Source organism: Eleutherodactylus coqui, chromosome 9 (assembly GCF_035609145.1).
Source record: "Eleutherodactylus coqui strain aEleCoq1 chromosome 9, aEleCoq1.hap1, whole genome shotgun sequence".
NCBI lineage: Eukaryota > Metazoa > Chordata > Amphibia > Anura > Eleutherodactylidae > Eleutherodactylus > Eleutherodactylus coqui.
This window is the reverse complement of record NC_089845.1, coordinates 151,672,594-151,691,660: the sequence shown is the minus strand read 5'-3', so window position 1 is coordinate 151,691,660 and position 19,067 is coordinate 151,672,594. Positions and strand designations below refer to the sequence as shown.

The window sequence follows — 19,067 nt, the reverse complement described above, 5'->3', positions numbered from 1 at the left end:
TGCATGCGCAGAAGGCTGCGTAGAGTCTTGGAAGGGCCAGAACATCACAGGGGGTGAGGGTGAGTACTCTCAGCTCCCCTCACAGATCAGATGAATGAGGGGAGCTGCATATTTAACTTTTTTTAAACTGTGTGTTTACTTTTATGTGATCGTGGTTATCCATTGGATAACGGCGATCAAATGACCGGGGGGGGGGGGGTGGCTCCCCGCCACCCCCCATGACAGCAGCTGTCAGCATGGAGCTGTCACGTCCACAGGCATCTCGGCCTTAATCCTCAGGGCCAGCGTGTTTTCACAACCCTGAGGGTTAAGGCCCACTTACCTGGTTATTACATCCAGTTATGTTTTTCTTCTAGGGAAGAGAGTTTGTCTCGGAGAGAACCTGGCCCGCATGGAGCTCTTCCTGCTCTTCTCCGCTCTTCTCCAGAGATTCACCTTCACCCTCCCACCGGGGACAGAACGTCAAAACTCAAAATATCTGAACCTAAACAAGACTGAAATCATTGCATCAGGCCAGATATGTGCTGTACCTCGTTCCCTGTCCAAGTGATCCCCGCTGTCCAGCTGCCCGCACGTTGAAGAGCAAATCATTATAAGATATAACATCACAGAAAATACAGCAAAAACACAATCAGGAAAAAATGTTATAACATGTACAGGCAATAAAAATGGGTTGAATGTGATGATGGGAAACGGCAGCTGAGACGTCAGAATAGCTCATGCCTCAGTGTGATTAAAATATGTTTGGCTGCATTGGTGAAACTTTAGGCTTGCCATACACAATAGATAGCTGTTGCATGAACAGGCTTTTAGTTGATAACTCTCTATCCAGACCCTCACGTACTTATGCATGTTTGACTCTGTCAGTCGTGCATACATTCTCAGTAGGAGAGTAGACCACTGTCAGTGTCCTCTCGCAGTTGCTTATCTACTTGAGAATGAAAGGGTCCAATTAAAGTCCAACTGCCCAATCACTATCTCCCCAACAACTGACTCTGGGGAAGAGTCAGGAAACCCTCATGTACATTTTAATAGTTAGCTTGTGGCTTTGTGAAAGCTTGAAGGCCTGCCACTGATTTGAACATATTCTTAATCACTGCCTGTGACTTAATAGACTGATGTTAAATGTGCAACGTATTGCAGTACTACAGTATGTCATACAAGTGATCAAATCATCGAAAGTTCAAGTACCCCATTGGGATTTTTTTTTAAAGGCAAAAATAAGTTTAAGAAAGTAAAAAAAAAATATTTTCCTATTTCTAACATTAAAAAATAAACATTATTGTTATCATTGTATTTGTAAAAGTCCAATGTAATAAATTATTGCATTAGTAATTGTTGGTATGAATCCCCAATTGCTGCCTCTTTAAATAATACACTGAGTTTTATAAACAAATGAACTATTTGGATTACTTGTAAGCATCATACGCTTCAGCTCTGAGGACTTCTAAGAAATAGAGCTACTTTGAGTTTGTATATTTATCCTTCCTAGAAGTTAAAATTAGAGTACTCCTTTAAATTTAGAATGGGCAATAAGTAAGGATGAGCGAGTATACTCGCTAAGGCACTACTCGTCCGAGTAATGTGCCTTAGACGAATATCTCCCTGCTCGTCCATAAAGATTCGGGGACCGCTGCGTTTGACAGGTGAGTTGCGGCGGGGCAGAGTGGGCGGGAGAGAGGGAGAGAGAGATTTCCCCTACGTTCCTCCCCGCTCTCCCCCGCAGCTCCCCGCCCGCCGCCGGCCCCCGAATCTTTAAGGACGAGCAGGGAGATACTCGTCTAAGGCACATTACTCGGACGAGTAGTGCCTTAGCGAGTATACTCGCTCATCCTTAGCAATAAGGCTATTAGGATCAGAGTTCTCTCATGTGTCCAAATTAATGAACGATGATCATCTGAGAAAAAACAAGAGACACCAACTGTGTAAATTTTTGGTACTATTTACCTGTAAACCTACAGTGAAAAAAAATCCAGAAAATCACATTGTCTAAGTTATATATATGTATTTGCATTTGCACAGAGAAATAAATATTTGATCCCCTACCACCCGCTATGAGTTCAGGCTCCTCCCGACCAGTTAGACGCTCCTAATCAACTCTTTACCTGCATTAAAGACAGCTGAATTAAATGGTCACCTGTATAAAAGACTCCTGTCCACAGACTCAATTAATCAGTCAGACTCTAACCTCTACAACATGGGCAAGACCAAAGAGCTTTCTAAGGATGTCAGGGACAAGATCATAGACCTGCACAAGGCTGGAATGCGATAAAAAGCCATGAGAAAGAAGCTGGGTGAGAAGGAGACAACTGTTGGTGCAATAGTAAGAAAAATGGAAGACATACAAAATGATTGTCAAACGGCATCTATCTGGGGCTCCATGCAAAATCTCACCTCGTGGGGTATCCTTAATCATGAGGAAGGTGGGAGATCAACCTAATACTACACAGGGGGAACTTGTTAATGATCTCAAGGCAGCTTGGACCACAGTCACCAAGAAAACCATCGGTAACACATTACGCCGTAATGGATTAAAATCCTGCAGTTCCTGCAAGGTCCCCCAGCTCAAGAAGGCACATGTGCAGGCCCGTCTGAAGTTTGCAAATCAACACCTGAATGATTCTGAGAGTGATTGGGAGAAGGTGCTGTGGTCAGATAAGACAAAAATTGAGCTCTTTGGCATTAACTCAACTCGCTGTGTTTGGAGGAAGAGAAATGCTGCCTATGACCCAAAGAACACTGTCCCCACTGTCAAGCATGGAGGTGGAAACATTATGTATTGGGAGTGTTTCTCTGCTAAGGGCACAGGACTACTTCACAGCATGAATGGGAGAATGGATGGATCCATGTACCGTAAAATCCTGAGTGACAACCTCCTTCCCTCCACCTGGATGTTAAAAATGGGTCGTGGCTGGGTCTTCCAGCATGATAATGACCCAAAACATACAGCCAAGGCAACAAAGGAGTGGCGCAAAAAGAAGCACATTAAGGTCATGGAGTGGCCTAGCCAGTCTCCAGACCTTAATCCCATAGAAAACTTATAGAGGGAGCTGAAGATCAGAGTTGCCAAGCGACAGCCTGCAAAGAGGAGTGGGCCAAAATTCCTTCTGACATGTGCGCAAGGGATCAAATACTTATTTCCTTCACTGTATTTCGTTTTCTTTTTTTTCCTGCTTTGTAAATCTTTTAAAATGTAACAAATAACAATAGTAAAAGAAATATTGCATTATTTATCCCGCACCGTGAAAGTCATTAGAAAAATATACACAATGCCAGAATAACTTTTTTTTTGATCACCCGTCTCCTCAAAAAAATGAATTAAAAAGTAATCAAAAAGTCACAAGTACTGGAAAATAATACTAGTAGAAACTACAACTCACCTCACAAAAATACAAGCCATCATATCGGCCCATCGAAAAAAAAATTAAAAAGTTATAAGTTTCACTACATGGTGACTGAAAGCAATTTTTTAAAAGGGTACATTACGAAGGCTAAGAGCAACGTGATCAACTTGGATCACCGGACCAGGACCCCAACATTTCGTGGGTTCGCAGTTATATGGGAATAAAGTTGGACACTGTTAGTGAAATGAATATGACTCCATGTTCTATCCTATGCGTAGCCATTTTGTGAACATGTAGCCATCTTGTATGCCTATTTTCATTATATTCATTTGTCCTCTTTCTATAGGATTTATAGATATTAAAAAGTTACCCAAAAAGCCTTCAGTGAAGAACTGAGGCCAGAGCTGCAACAGATAGTTATATAGCATTCAGACTGATAGGCAGGCCAAGATGACATGTTGCTAGCTGTTCACATAAGTTCCAAAATATTCTCTCTAAACCACTTATTGTTTATAATTACTGTACTTTTATGTTCTCAGAAGTTAATCACATATAATTCTTCTGCACCTGCGCTGCGTTTGCCTGGCATTTTAGATGTTAAATTCCTTATCTTGCATATTCATATTGTGTTTATGTTTCATTGATCAATGGTATTAAATTAATTATAATACATTTTAATTACTGTAATTGAAACATGTGCCTCTATTAAAAGGGCTGCCTGTCAATCAATAAACAGATAACTTTGATCCCGCTAAGTGGTGTTGTGGTGAGAGTTATTTCCCAAGCTCGGCTATCCTCTAAGTAAAAATTTGGACCCCAGAAGCATCTCGTATAGCAAATAGTTTTGTTTGCACTAACAGGCATCAAGTAATATTGTCAAGGACTGGGGTCCGGGTACGGTAAGTCCCTAAAACTGCCCGCAACCCCTGTCCCTACCTACTTGCGCTCCTGGGCTAGGCCCCAGGGCGACAACTGAGCGACAGTCCCTAGGCTAACTAAGGAAGCAGGGCAGGGAGTCAGACTACAGACAAAAATGGAGACAAACAGACGCAGAGACAGGTCAGGCAATCCGGATCAGTAACGGGAGAGAATGCAGTACAAGGGATCAGGCGAAGGTGAAGTCAGGGTCCAAGCAAGTAAGTCAAAACCAAGCATTAAATCAGGAAACCGTGGGTGTAGTTGAAGACCAAACATACACTGGCAAACAGGAAAGGAACTGAAAGGTTTAAATGCTGTCAGAACTCCCGCCGCAGCAGCTGATAGGGGCAGGGAGCCTGTCAACTGCAGGAGTCAATCACGGGGTGCTGGAAACACTGCCTCCAGCACTTGCTGGACAGGCAGATATAGAGGACGTGTCATCGACTGCCATATCAACAGGGACGCAGCACGGGGCCGTGCTCGCCGCGTCCCTAGCAACCTGGCGGCATACATGACTATGGTGACCAGGGGAAGTCACCAACACAGCGGCTCCTCTGCGCCACACCCCTACCACCTGGGTGACAGGACCGGTGGTGCGAGCACAGAGGCCCTGGGAGCCGTTGGTCCTGACAAATATAACCTGTCAGGCAGACGTATGTAAATTCACCTTGCCATATACTGGTTTGGCTGTGGGCTATCTGAGATGGCAGTACCTTGGGGACCCTGATTTCATGCTTAACCCCTCCAAATGGAATACTGGCTTTCTTGTGGGTTTTTTCAAACATTATGTACATAGATAGTCCCAGTTATGTGGCTGCTGATGCTGCAGTGGACCGAAGCACAGTACCTGTAGGTGTAAACAGGAGCTTAACCGAAAACATAGCAGAGGTCAGGACTGGCAGCGCAATAGCAATAACAAGGCCCAGGCAGAAGGTCAGGGTAGGCAGTAAGCAATAAAGAAGTCCAGCAAACTGAGCCGGGGTCAGGGAGTACAGAAGTCAGAATTGTCAGGAATCGGAACCAGAATACACAACAATCTGGAGGCAGAAGAATAGTCAGGTGGGATAGCTGAGGTCTGGTACACAGGAACAGTCTTCTCTTGTAGGTAGCAGGTAAAAATAAGAGCCGGTTTATAGGCTGAGGTACAGATCACAATAAATACTCAAGGAAAGAGGGAAAAGGGCCAGGTTTATATAGAAGACTAATTGAGGAAGATACAAAACACAGGGTGGACTAGACAGAGAAGACACAGAGCCAAGACATGAAACAGGAGACAAGGAACAAGGAACACAATACTCGTAATCTAGGCAGCTATTCAGTATACTCAATAGTCTCCCGGCTATTTATTGATATAAATAAATTAGACAGGCTAAATTCCAAGTTCAAACTCCAAGGCTGCATAGAATCACAGAATGGTAGAGTTGGAAGGGACCTCCAGGGTCATCGGGTCCAACCCCCTGCTCAGTGCAGGATTTACTAAATCACCCCAGACAGATGTCTGTCCAGCCTTTGTTTGAACACTTCCATTGAAGAAGAACTCACCACCTCCCGTAGTAACCTGTTCCACTCATTGATCCCCCTCACTGTCTAATATCTAATCTGTGTCTCCTCCCTTTCAGTTTCTTCCCATTGTTTCTAGTCTTGCCTTGTGCAGATTAGAATAGGGCTGATCCCTCTGCACTGTGACAGCCCTTCAGATATTTGTAGACGGCTATTAAGTCTCCTCTCAGTCTTCTTTTTTGAAAGCTAAACATTCCCAGATCCTTTAACTGTTCCTCATAGCACATTACTTGCAGATCTCTCACCATCCCAGTAGCTTTTCTCTGAATTTGCTCCAGTTTGTCGATTGTCTTTTTTACACTGGGGTGCCCAGAACTGGACACAGTATTCCAGATGAGGTCTGACTAAGGAAGAGTAGAGGGGAATAATTACTTCACGTGATCTAGATTCTATGCTTCTCTTATTACATCCCAGAATTGTGTTTGCGTTTTTTGCTACTGCATCACATTGTTGACTCATGTTCAGTCTGCGATCTATTAGTATACCCAGGTCTTTTTCACATATATTGCTGCTTAGCTCAATTCCTCCCATTCTGTATTTGCTTTTTCACTTGTCTTGCCCAGATGTAGGACTTTGGATTTTTCCCTGTATATACTGCAGTGTTTGTAAGGTATGAATCCACCTTAATTCCTTTTCTACAGTGGCCCATTGACAGACTGGAGATCTTCTGGCATTGTACATTCTCAAATTCCCTGGCAAGTTTGCCCCTGTTTCCAAGGGATTTGTAACACTTACTGGCTGCACCCATGTAGCAGTTGATACAGTTATGTCTATTCCTAGCAGGACTTAAGAAGGTGAGTGAACAGGAATTTGATTCATGTACTTACCCCACGAGCGCCTTTTCTCTTCTTTTTCCACTAATCACTGTTAGAAGTTTATTAAGAGGGAGTAGGGTGAGAAGGCTATAAAAATTGCACAAAAGCCGCAAAGTAGGACTTACACAAAAATTTGCACCTTTTTAACTCCAGAAAACTGATCTAAAAGGGTTTCTCATATCTTTGACCCTTTAAGAATGTGTCCTAATTTGGTACTTAAAGGGGTTGTCTCGCGGCAGCAAGTGGGGTCATACACTTCTGTATGGCCATATTAATGCACTTTGTAATATACATCGTGCATTAATTATGAGCCATACAGAAGTTATTCACTTACCTGCTCCATTGCTAGCGTCCCCATCGCCATGGATCCGTCTAAATTCGCTGTCTTCTGGTGTTTTTAAACGCGCTTGCGCACTCTGGTCTTCTGCCTGGTGAATGGGGCCGCTCGTGCCGGAGAGCTGGTCCCGCGTCGTCATCATAGCTCCGCCCCATCACGTGTGTCGATTCCAGCCAATCAGGAGGCTGGAAACGGCAATGGACCGCACAGAGCCCACGGTGCACCATGGGAGAAGACCCGCGGTGCATCGTGGGTGAAGATCCCGGCGGCCATCTTGTAGAAGGAAGAAAGAAGTCGTCGCAGAGCGGGGATTCGGGTAAGTAATATATATATATATTTTTTTTAACCCATCCCTTGGGTTTGTCTCGCGCCGAACGGGGGGCCTATTGAAAAAAAAACAAAAAACATTTCGGTGCGAGACAACCCCTTTAATGAGTGATGATTTTGTTTTCTTCCATCTCCTCTTTTAAAAAGCCAAAACTTTTTTATCTGTTAGTATAGCTTTATGAGGCGTTTTTTTTTCGGCAGGATGAGTTATATTTTTTAATGGAACCATATTGCGGTTAATCTTAATAATGTATTATATTACTTGAATTGATTTTTTTGAGCAGGGTGAAAAACACAGTAATTCCACAATTGTTTTTTGGGTTTGGAATTTACAGCATTCAGTGTGCGATATAAAAGACTTGATAACTTTAGTCAGCAGGTTATTATGATTCCAGAGATGCCAAGATTATGTTTTTAAATATAATTTTCTTCTTGTGCACAATAAAAACATTATTTTTTTAAATAAGATATTTTTGGTGCCGCTGTATTTAAAGACCCCGAACTTTTCATTTTTCCATTCATGGAGCTGTGTGAGCGCCTGTTTTTTGAAGACAACTTTTGGTTCTCATTGATGTCTTTTTGCAATACGACTTTTATTGTTTTTTTTTTGAAAAGTGAATGAACAACAAACTGCATTTTGGGGGACATGGCCTAGCAGTCAAAGGGAGAAGTCGCTGGGCTCTATCACTCCTGCTATCCACGCCAGAAAATGAAGTTCAAGCACTCTACTGACCCTAAAAAAAGAGAGCATTTCAAGTCACCCTAACCCTCCTCAGCCTGGGTGAGTGTCCGCAGAGCTGCACCTTCTGCCGGCCTGTGGCACTGGCTTGCGGTCTGTTCCGGCCTGCTGTAGCCGGGGAGCCTCCTGCCTACAACCACAGCCCTCCCTCACCGTCCGACAGAGCCCGGACCCTCCCACATACCGGTCTGCAGGGGGCGTCGCTTCTGTTCCTCTCCGCCGGAGTGAAGGGGATTCCCTTGTGACACCGGAGGCCTCCACAACGTCTGAGGGGCCTCTGCCCGTGGTGCTGCTGAATGGCGGTTCTGAAGAGGAGGCTCCTCCACACAACATTCTGCTGCCACGTGTGCCCTTGCAGGCACCAGAGACCAGGGTGAGAGATTGCCTCCCATTACCCCCCCTGAGACTGGGACACTGATAAGGGGCTCTGTTGCCCAGAAATCACCACTGTAGGGCCGCTGACCCAGGGTGAGGAGGCTCCCTGCACACTAGGCAGCCGCCATCCTGTGTAGGGGCACTGATCAGCAGGTTCTCTCCTGCAGCTGCAGAGGAGAATAGTGATAACAGGAGGGGAGAGAAACTTAAATATAAGGGGAAAAAAGTGAACAAAAACAACAGAAGAGTAAGGGGAGAAGTAAAAATAAGAGGGGAGAAAAAGATAAAAGTGAAGAAGAAGATAGCCACAAGCACCAGTGGCCTAGGAGCCCCCACAGCCTGATAGCTCTCCTGTGACAACGGCGGCTACCCTGCAGGGAAGGAGGAGAATAGCAGTCAAGACCCCAAATACTGGAGAGGACTGCAGCAGCCCCTGGGGAAAAGAAGAACATCTGCTCCCAGAGAGCCCATCCAAGGAGCGTGAGCAAACTTCTGCAGCAGCATCACACATACTCCCAACACCCCAGAAGCTCCTCCACCAACATACCTCTACATTCTCCCTGCCTTGTTCCACTATCCCATGCCACAGACCACTGGCTGGAATAAATAGAAGACTTCCACTGCAGTCCATTACATTTTGCCCTTCTGATTAGGATTGCTTTCTTCCTTTGAAATACTATAGGGTAGCTCTAGTGCCACCCAATGGTGGAAAAGCAATATAGCAATCTATAATTACCTATAGAGACACCGACGATGATTATCCGTTCAGTCGCATCCGACCTTCGGTCACTCTACGAATCAATGTTCTCCACGCATTCCTGTCTTTCATGGCTTCTTTCAGTTCGTCGATTTACATGTTTGTTGTGGCCTTGATTGTATCTAGCCATCTTGTTCTTTGTCGTCCTGATCTTCTCTTTCTACTGACCTTGCCAAGCATCAGTACTGTTTCCGGTGAGTTCGCACGCATCACGTGTCCAAAAAAAGAGAGCCGCTGTTTGATGATTTTGCCCTCTAGTGATATTTTCAGTTTGGCGCGATCTTACACTACCTTCTTCATTGTCATGGAGGTCCAAGGTATCCGCAGCATTCTCCTCCAGCACCAGAGGTCAAACGCATCAATTTTCCTTCTGTCGGTTTTTCTGAGCGTCCAACTTTTACAACCATCCGACGTTATGGGAAAGATGATTGCATTGACCAGTCTGGTTTTTGTTGCAATGCTAATATTCTTGCTTTTCTAGATCTTTTCCATTCCTTACATTGCATTCCTACCAATGGAATCTGTCTCTTGATCTCAGGTCAAGATTTCCTGTTGTAATCGATTTTGGATCCATGAAAGATGAAATCTTGGACCGACTTGACTACTTCGTTGATAATTTTTATGTTCACTGTACCGTTGCTTACCGTGGACATAACTTTCGTTTTTCTTGCTGTTGAGGTACAGTCCCATGCGTCAGCTTTCCTTTTGCACCCGTTGGATAAGGTATTCCAGGTCCCTTTCGCTTTCCGCACGCAGGGTGGTGTCATCTGCATATCGCATAGAGGCACTAGACCTGAATAATCTGCTATAATAAAACTCAGTATGTGAACGCAGTCCATTCCCTTCTCTCCCAGTGTAACGTTATCCAGACAGGCAATATAGGAAAGCTAACAAACACAGCAAATACTGAAAACGCCAGAGAATCTAAGACTCCATCTCCTCTCCAGGCTCAGAAAGCAAATCTGAAGATGACTTGCTGATAGACTCAGGCGCAGATATAGAAAAATACATCAAAGCCCTGCTTACCAAAGATTGCATCAAAGATCTCGTTAAAGAATTTTATGCAAACAGTTAAAGGGGTGGTCTCGCGAAACCAAGTGGGGGTATACACTTCCGTATGGCCATATTAATGCACTTTGTAATGTACATTGTGCATTAAATATGAGCCATACAGAAGTTATTCCACTTACCTGCTCCGTTGCTAGCGTCCTCGTCTCCATGGTTCCGTCTAAATTCGCTGGCAGCTTGCTTTTTTAGACGCGCTTGCGCAGTCCGGTCTTCTCCATTCAGCACGAGCCGCTTCAGTGTGCTCCCCGCTACAGCTCTTCTGCGCATGCGCAGACGAGCTGTCACTGCTCGGGAGCGCGCTGAAGCGGCCATTCTGCACCATCCTCTGTTAGAGGAAGGTGCAGAAACTGGAGCTGCCCAGCGGAGAAGACCAGCCCAGCCCAGCCGCCCCGAGAAGCCTCCCAGGTAAGTGATGGGTCGGGGGGGGGCTGCCGCTGCGCCGGGCTGCGCCGGGGGGGGGGCTGCCGCTGCGCCGGGGGGGGCTGCCGCTGCGCCGGGGGAGCTAGCGCTAGGCCGGGGGGGCTGTCGCTGCGCCGGGGGAGCTGTCGCTGCGATGGGGGGGGCTGTCGCTAGGCCGGGGGGGCTGTCGCTAGGCCGGGGGGGCTGTCGCTAGGCCGGGGGAGCTAGCGCTAGGCCGGGGGGGGCTGTCGCTGCGCCGGGGGAGCTAGCGCTAGGCCGGGGGGGCTGTCGCTGCGATGGGGGGGGCTGTCGCTAGGCCGGGGGGGCTGTCGCTAGGCCGGGGGAGCTAGCGCTAGGCCGGGGGGGGCTGTCGCTGCGCCGGGGGAGCTAGCGCTAGGCCGGGGGGGCTGTCGCTGCGATGGGGGGGGCTGTCGCTAGGCCGGGGGGGCTGTCGCTAGGCCGGGGGAGCTAGCGCTAGGCCGGGGGGGGGCTGTCGCTGCGCCGGGGGAGCTAGCGCTGGGGAGCCGGGGGCTAGCGCCGGTTACCTGCTGTCTGGTCGGCGGCTGCGGGGCGTCTGGTCGGCGGCTGCGATGCGTCCGGTTGCCATGGAGACACAGCTGGCGGCGTCTCGGGAGCGCGCACGTCGGGCTGCAGCGAGCGACTGGGAAAGAGCCGGCGGCCATCTTGAGGAAACTTTTATAACTTGCTGAAACGCTGGAACGGTAAGTACGAACCAGCTAGAAATGTCATTTACAGGGGGGCTTTGTAATGTGTGTTTAATGGGGGGGACTGGGCAAAAAAAAAAATTAACTGCTTCCTCGAGACATCTCCTTTAAGGAAAAGATATTAGATCTAAAAAAAGACGTAAAAGAAGTACATACTAGAATCAGTACCCTCGAAGGACTCATGCACTACAATTATTACCTATGCATTAAAAGGTAAGGAGCATAAAGAACTCTACCTCCAAAACATCCACACAGATGATCTGGAGAACCGCTCCAGACGGAACAACATACGTATACGGGGAATCTCAGCAAGTGTACCTGACAAAGAGATCTCTACTACCCTTTGCAGATTTTTAATTGCATATTGGAGAGAGACAAAGGCATGGATCTTGGCCTGGAAAGGGCTCATAGGGTTTTTAGGCCTAGGTCTGTGGAATCTGACAGGCCAAGCAACGTTCTCTGTTGCCCCCAAAGTTCCAAAACTAAAGAAGAAATTTTATGCAAAAAGCCAGGGTAGCCAAAAGAATAGAATAAGATAATAAAGAAATCTAGATCTTCCAAGACCTCTCTAAATTTACACTAGATCTAAGAAGGCAACTTCAACGTAAAGAAATACCCTCTAAATGGCTCATCCCTTTTGACCTGGCCATCTCAAGTGCAAACAGAACCTTGGTGATCAAAACACCAGAGAACCTCGCCCTAGTCTTGAACAAATTATACCTTTCCCACATCCAGATCCCAGACAGGACATCACCAGAGGAATCACTTGACCGGCCTCCTCTTCCTAAAGTGGATTCCTTGATATAAGTCACCCGAATAAGCCAAGGAAGGTGAGAAGAACGAAACCTGACCACACTAGATCCTCCGGAAGAAGACCCCCGCCAGATGACCCTTACCCAGATGGGACATTACTCATACTCACAACATTTTGCTCTCCCCAAGGAGATAAGTAGTGATTCCATTTATTCACTAATACAGTTTGCCTGTTTTCTTTTTTTCTCTCTTTTTGAGTTTTGTAATTGTATCTTCAGTTACGCTGGAAGATCTGATGTGAACAAATTTGATTTTGTCCAATCAGTTGATCCCATGAAAATATGACAATATAGGAGTGTAAACATTCCTACCTTGTTTGCGGGCCCCCCCGTCCACAAACTTTAATTACTTGCTTTTGAAACTGAGCAGGATAGGACATTGTCCATAACCCATAATCTCCTGCCCAGCTGCAAAATGTTACCAATTGTTGTTTCTCTCAAATTCATTCTCATGTTGATGATGAAGTTTTTCCCTGTCCTCCTTCATCTCGCCCCCTCACCCTTAGCAAGTGCTGCTGATCCTAAAATTTAACAAAACCCAACCCTTATAATAATTAATGGCTAAGCTACACATCACCTCCTTTAATGTAAAGGCATTATTGTCCCACAAAAGAGATCCCAGATCCTACACTATCTAGAAACTAACAAAATGGATATTGCCTTTCTACAAGCACTTCAAGAAGAATTACACCCCTTTATCTAAGAACTAAATATTCACTAAATGGTATAACACCTCTTCTCCACTTAAAAGACACAGAGGCGTGGCGATTGTCCTAAATAAAAATCCCCCATTTCAATTTTTCACTGTCCAACCAGATCCAGAGGGACGTTATATATTCCTCAAAGGCACGATAAAATGTGATAAAATTTACACACTAGCAAATGTCTACGCCCTGAATAACAATCAAGTAAACTTCTTTCTTAAAATTTTTGGCCAGCTAGAAAAATTCAAAGAAGGACATTTATTACTTGGGGGCGATTTCAATATCCCCCTTCAGCTCCTGATTGACACATTTAATGGCACATCCTCAATATCTTACTTAAACTTAAAGAAAATAAAAAATAATATTTTCTGAGCTAAATTTGGTTGACCCCTGGAGGATACGGAATCCCTCCACATAAGACTTTACTTTCTACTCACCAGTGCATAAACAATACTCCAGAATAGTCTACATCTATATATCGCACTATCTACTCAGCTCTGTGATCAAACCATCCTATGACTCAATATGTCTTTCGGACCATGTCCCCTTATCCCTTGAAATGGCCCCTAAAACAAAAAAAAGATGCCCAACTAACTTGATACTAAATGACAGCCTTCTTCAAAACAAAGAGGACGTTGCTATTATCAAACGAAATATCTAGATGTATTTCAAAGATAACGCAAGTGATCTCACAAGACCAGCAATTTTGTGGGCAGCTCATACGGTGGTAATACAAGGCCTTTTAATACAAATAGGTTCTAGAAGGAAAAAAGAAAGAGAGAAAGAAATATCTGACCTAATTGAACATATTAAAAAATATGAACTACAACACAAAAAAATGGCCACACGCCTTATAGAAAACGTTTTTCTTGATCTACGCACAAAATTAAGGGAATTGCTCAACTCAAAGACTGAAAAACAACTCTACTATGCTAAATGTGAGCATTATGCCTTATCAGACAAGTTCGGGAAAAGACTAGCCTCCCTGATCAAAAGCAAAACTCTAAAACAATTAACACTAAAATTAAAGATAAAAGGGACCAACTCCACCACACGATAGAGGGCATAGCCAAAACATTTTGTGTCTACTACTCGGACCTTTATAATATTGACAAACAAGATAAATCAGAACCACAGAAGATTAAACAAATCCAAAAATGTCTTAAATCCATTTCTCTCCCACAAATCTCAACCCCAGAAAGTAGCGCTGAACAATCCAATTCCCCTCCAAAAAAAAAAAAATTGAGGACGCCATTAGCGTCCTTCCTAAAGGCAAAAGTCCAGGCCCAAATGGCTTCAGTTCCATCTCTTATAAAACATTTAAAGACACTCTGACCCCAGCCTCACACAAATACTTCAACCACATTAATACCATAAATGATTTCCCTAGAGAAGCTCTTACCGCCCACATCTCCCTTATTCCCAAGGAAGGGAAAGACAATACCCTCTGCAACAGTTACAGGCTAATCTCATTAATCTACAATGACATTAAATTGTATGCAAAAATCCTCGCTAACAGAGTTAATCTGCTTCTCCCAAACCTCATCAACATGGAACAAGTGGGATTCACCCCTCATAGGGAAGCAAAAGACAACACTACTAGACTTCTCAATGTGATACCGTACGCCAGATAAACCAAGACCCCATTAGCGCTTCTCACTACTGACACAGAAAAGGCATTTGATTGAATTGGCTATTTCTTAAAATGACCCTACAAAAATTTAGTTTCCCTGACAATTTCATCGATAGTATCGTGGCCCTTTACAAAAACCCATCAGCCAAAATTAAAGTTAATGGAAATCTTTCCCCCTCCTACAATATTAAGAACGGCACAAGGCAGGGCTGTTCACTCTCTCCTCTTCTATTTGTTCTTTTGATGGAAGTCCTCTTGGAAAGAATTAGTCAAAACCAACATATCACAGGTTTAAAATGTGGGCGAGCAGAACACAAGACAGCATCCTTCGCAGATGATGTCCTGCTATTCATAACCAACCATCTCTATTCTCAAACCACTCCTGAGAGAGTTCTAGCTTTTTGGTCAAAACTCAAATTTTCACCTTAATTTCTCAAAATCAGAGCTTCTCAATATAAATATAGATAAGACTATGTAGGCCCATCTATCTAAAATATTCCCCTTCAAAAACACCTGCTCCCACCTAACATATTTAGGAACCAAAATCTCCTCAGACTTGTCCGACCTAGACAATCGGAACTTTATTCCGCTACTAGACAAAATTGAAAAAGATTCAACTATATGGATAACGCTTAGTTTTACCAAAAGTCCTCTACTTGCTACAAGTCCTTCCTATAGAAATACACTAATCCTTCTTTATTAACCTGAAACTTCTAATTACTAAATTTATCTGGCAGGATAAAGGGCAGAGTAAACTACATAACTCTAATTAAACACAGAAATCTTGGGGGCATTCGCCCTCCTGATATCGAATCCTACCACAACTCTGAATAATTGAGCTAACACACCTCTCCAATAACAAACTTTGGACCAAACTAGAACACCAACCCCTAGGGACCAAGCTCCACTCATTATCCTGGTTAACCCCGCATAATAATCCCCTGCTGAAAGAAATCTCTAACCCTCTCACCGCAACCTCTTTTAAAATCTGTCGTAAATTAAACAAAAAACACAGATTTATACCGTAGCGGATATACTCCTTTCTTACATTTAATGCCAAACAAACTAAAACGCCTTAAAAGCAACCTTTTGCAACACTAAATATCCCAACACACCATCTGTGAAACTTTTTTATAATAACTTGTTCATCTCAATATAAGATTTTCAAAAGACGTTCTGTTTACAACAACTAAATAAAAGGGACTATGATGCAATCAAAGACTCAGGATCGGTTTTTCATTCAGACATACTTAATACCAATTTTTTTTCTGGCTCATAAGTTTTTCGGAAAAGGCTACCCCTTCAGAGGGATTATCTCTAAACTGTACCATACACTCGTATACAATACAGAATATCCCTCATATATCAATTGCTGGGAGAGCAATCTCGGCATTGCATTTTCACAAAATGAAGGTAAGACTATCCTAAAAAATTTGCACTCAGCCTCAACATCAATAAGATACCAAGAGCTAAATTATGCCAATGGATGGTCGGGACAGCGCCCCTGTTACTCATAGCCAGATGATTAGAAGAGACAACCTATAGCGATTCTGTTCCACAGGGACTGAAAAGTGTGGATGAAAAATGTGTGGTTTGTGAGAGAAACCCTATCCAGTGTGGACATCTAAAGAGAGCATGCAAGGAGAAAATCTGGGAGGTCTAAGACTACCAAAGAAGAAACACAAGGAGGAAAAAAGAATTCCTGCGCTCAGGGGATAAAATGAACACCAGTACACACCAAAAGAACTAGACTAGTAATAGAGGGGTTGCATATGTAAATAAACCTTTTTTGTAATTAGTGCAGAGGGGTAATAGAGTAGTAGAACCTCAGTGATGAGATCAAACAAGATGTTTTTATTATTGAACAAACAGATGGGTTCAACGCGTTTTGGAGCTTAAACTGCTCCTTTCTCAAGCACAAGTCTATAGCAGTTTGAATATAGGATACAAAATCATTGATAACACAGAAAAGAAGGGCTAAGCATAAGAAAAGGTGCCCGGGGTTCTCTCTGCTTCAGTATCTGCTCCAGGTTCTACTACTCTTTATTACCACTCTGCACTAATTGCAAAAGGGGTTTATTTACATATGCAGGCAGTTGGACCCGATGACCCTGGAGGTCCCTTCCAACTCTACCATTCTATGATTCTAACCCCTCTATTACTAGTCTAGTTCTTTTGGTGTGTACTGGTATTCATTTGATCCCCTGAGCGCAGGAATCCTTTTATCTTCTAAGAGCTAACTTATTAAAAAAAAAAAAAAATTAATTTTTTTTTGCAAACAATTGGGTTTTATTGTTTATTTTTTTTTTACAATTAGCATGCTGAACCTCCTTTGGCCTTCAGAGCCACAACAATTCACCGTGGCATAGGGTTCTGCTAAGTGATAAAATTGTTCTGAATGAATATTGGCCCCTGTGGACAGGAAGCATCTTGTATTTCCTGCACATTAGATGGAGGTGCTGACATGTTCTGCAGAGCTGACAGGAAGGGTCCATCAATACTTGCTGCTTACACCAAATTTTACCCCTCTCATCAGCATGGGGAAACAGAAATCTGGATTCATCTGACCAGCTGATGTTTTCCAGCTGCTCAGTGATACAATTTTTTTGTGCTTTTTTTGCCGCTGTAGTCTCACTTTTTTGTTTATCTTATACACAATGGCATTGGAACTGGCCATCTTCCTTTATAGTCCATCCATGCTGGGGAATGATAAGCTGTACATTCGGACACATTACCGTAGTTGTAGCACCAGCATTGTATTTGGTTCCTTCTGACCAGAAGCATAACTAGAAGCTTTTGGGCCCTGATGCAAAATCTATAATAGGGCCCCTACCTACCATGTGCTATTGGTGATTTTCCTTATGTGAGGGAGGCGCCTTTGGGTCCCTTAAGTCTCCAGGGAGCGTTACCCACTGCTACCCTTGCAGCCACTATAGTTACGCCACTGATTCTGACCATGCAGCGCTAAATGATTCTTGACATCCTCCTTTGACTCCTTTCAGTGACTAGTTGTTTCTGTCCACAGGATCACCTTTTGCTGAATGTTTTCCTTGCTCACACCATTCTTGGTATACTCTCCACCCCGCTGCATCAGAAAACCCTATGTGGTTGGCCGTGACATCCTGGCCCTGGCTAGTCTAGCACTGATGACCAGGTCTTCTTGGAAGTCATTCAGATCATTGGATTTTCCCTGATTCATTGAAAACTTGTCAAGTGATTTCATGCTGCACTCCAGGGTCATGAGTCTAATGTTTATACAAGGATGTGTCAATCATCATAGGGCCGGGGTCATTTTAGGACCGTGATGGGCCCAGTGTAAAGGAGTCATGAGTGCCTCAAAAACTAATTTAAAAAGGCATACTCAACCCCACACACTGTGGCGCTCACCTGCTCCTGTGCTCTCCTTGTGTGACCTGATGTGCAGTTGCCCACCGTTTCCACTGTCTTCCTTCAGTGCCGCTGCTCTCACAGCTAACGAAACTACATTAATGGAAAAATAGTTATGGAGGTCAAAACATGGTGAGCAAAAACAAGTTTAACAAAAAAAGTAATTCACTTTTTAAGCAGTATTACATAAACAACTATATATATTTGGTATTGCTGTGATCGTACTAACCCGCAGAATAAAGATAGCATTTTTACTGAAGGCCGTAAAAAAAACAAAAAACACGCTCACCCCAACTAATGTCGTAATTGTTTCTTTGTTTCATTTCTCTACACTTCAATATATTTAAACATTTTGCAGTAGCAAGAGTGGCCTATAGGGGCCTCTAAGCGCAGTTACTGTGTTTGGTTTAGTTAACCTGCACCTGTAAGGGTGCGGCTACACAGGTTAAATTTCCCCTCCCTCACAAGCTCAGTGTCTTTTTTTTTTTTTTAAACTCGTTTTATTGACAGGTTAACAACATATCAGATACAGTAACAAAACATTATGCAGTACATATTCTTAAGTATGGGGTATAAGGTATAAGCCGGTCGGGCCTGTGCTTTACAATGTACCTCATGTCTGGCGTTTCATTAGTCAGAAGTGGTAGGGGGGTTGGTTAGGATTAACAAAGCTCAGTGTCTTTTGAAGCCTATGGAGCTTGTCAGGCCCCACATGGAATACTGCGTACAGTTCTGGTCACCGGTGCTCAGGAAGGATGTTACAGTACTGGAGGGGGTTCAAAGAAGGGCAACTAAACTAATACATGGAATGACGGGACTGGAATACCCAGAGAGGCATCAAAATTGGGACTATTTACTCTAGAAAAAAGAAGGTTAAGAGGCGACCAAATAACCATGTATAAGTACATGAGGGGACAATACAAGGATCTCTCCCATGATCTGTTTATACCCAGGACTGCGACAGTAACAAGAGGGCATCCGCTACGTCTAGAAGAAAGCAGGTTTCATCACCAACATAGAAGGGGTTCTTTACTGTAAGAGCAGTGAGACTGTGGAACTCTCTGCCTGAGGTCGTGGTGATGGCAAAATCCATAGAGGAGTTTAAAAGGGACTAGACATCATTCTTGAACCGAGCGGAAGGTTATTACAGGATATAGACATTAGGTG

General features: G+C 44.0%; 1 protein-coding gene across 1 annotated transcript in view; it reads left to right on the top strand.

Moving 5' to 3' along the window:
• The window catches only part of LOC136578871 (cytochrome P450 2C39-like), a 42,864-nt gene extending 41,660 nt beyond the window's left edge, over positions 1 to 1,204 (top strand). The window contains exon 9 of the mRNA XM_066579052.1: positions 357 to 1,204. Coding sequence (XP_066435149.1) covers positions 357 to 550 — 194 coding nt within the window. The 3' untranslated portion in view covers positions 551 to 1,204. The remainder of the gene's footprint in view (positions 1 to 356) is intronic.
• The last annotated feature ends 17,863 nt before the right edge of the window (positions 1,205 to 19,067 follow it).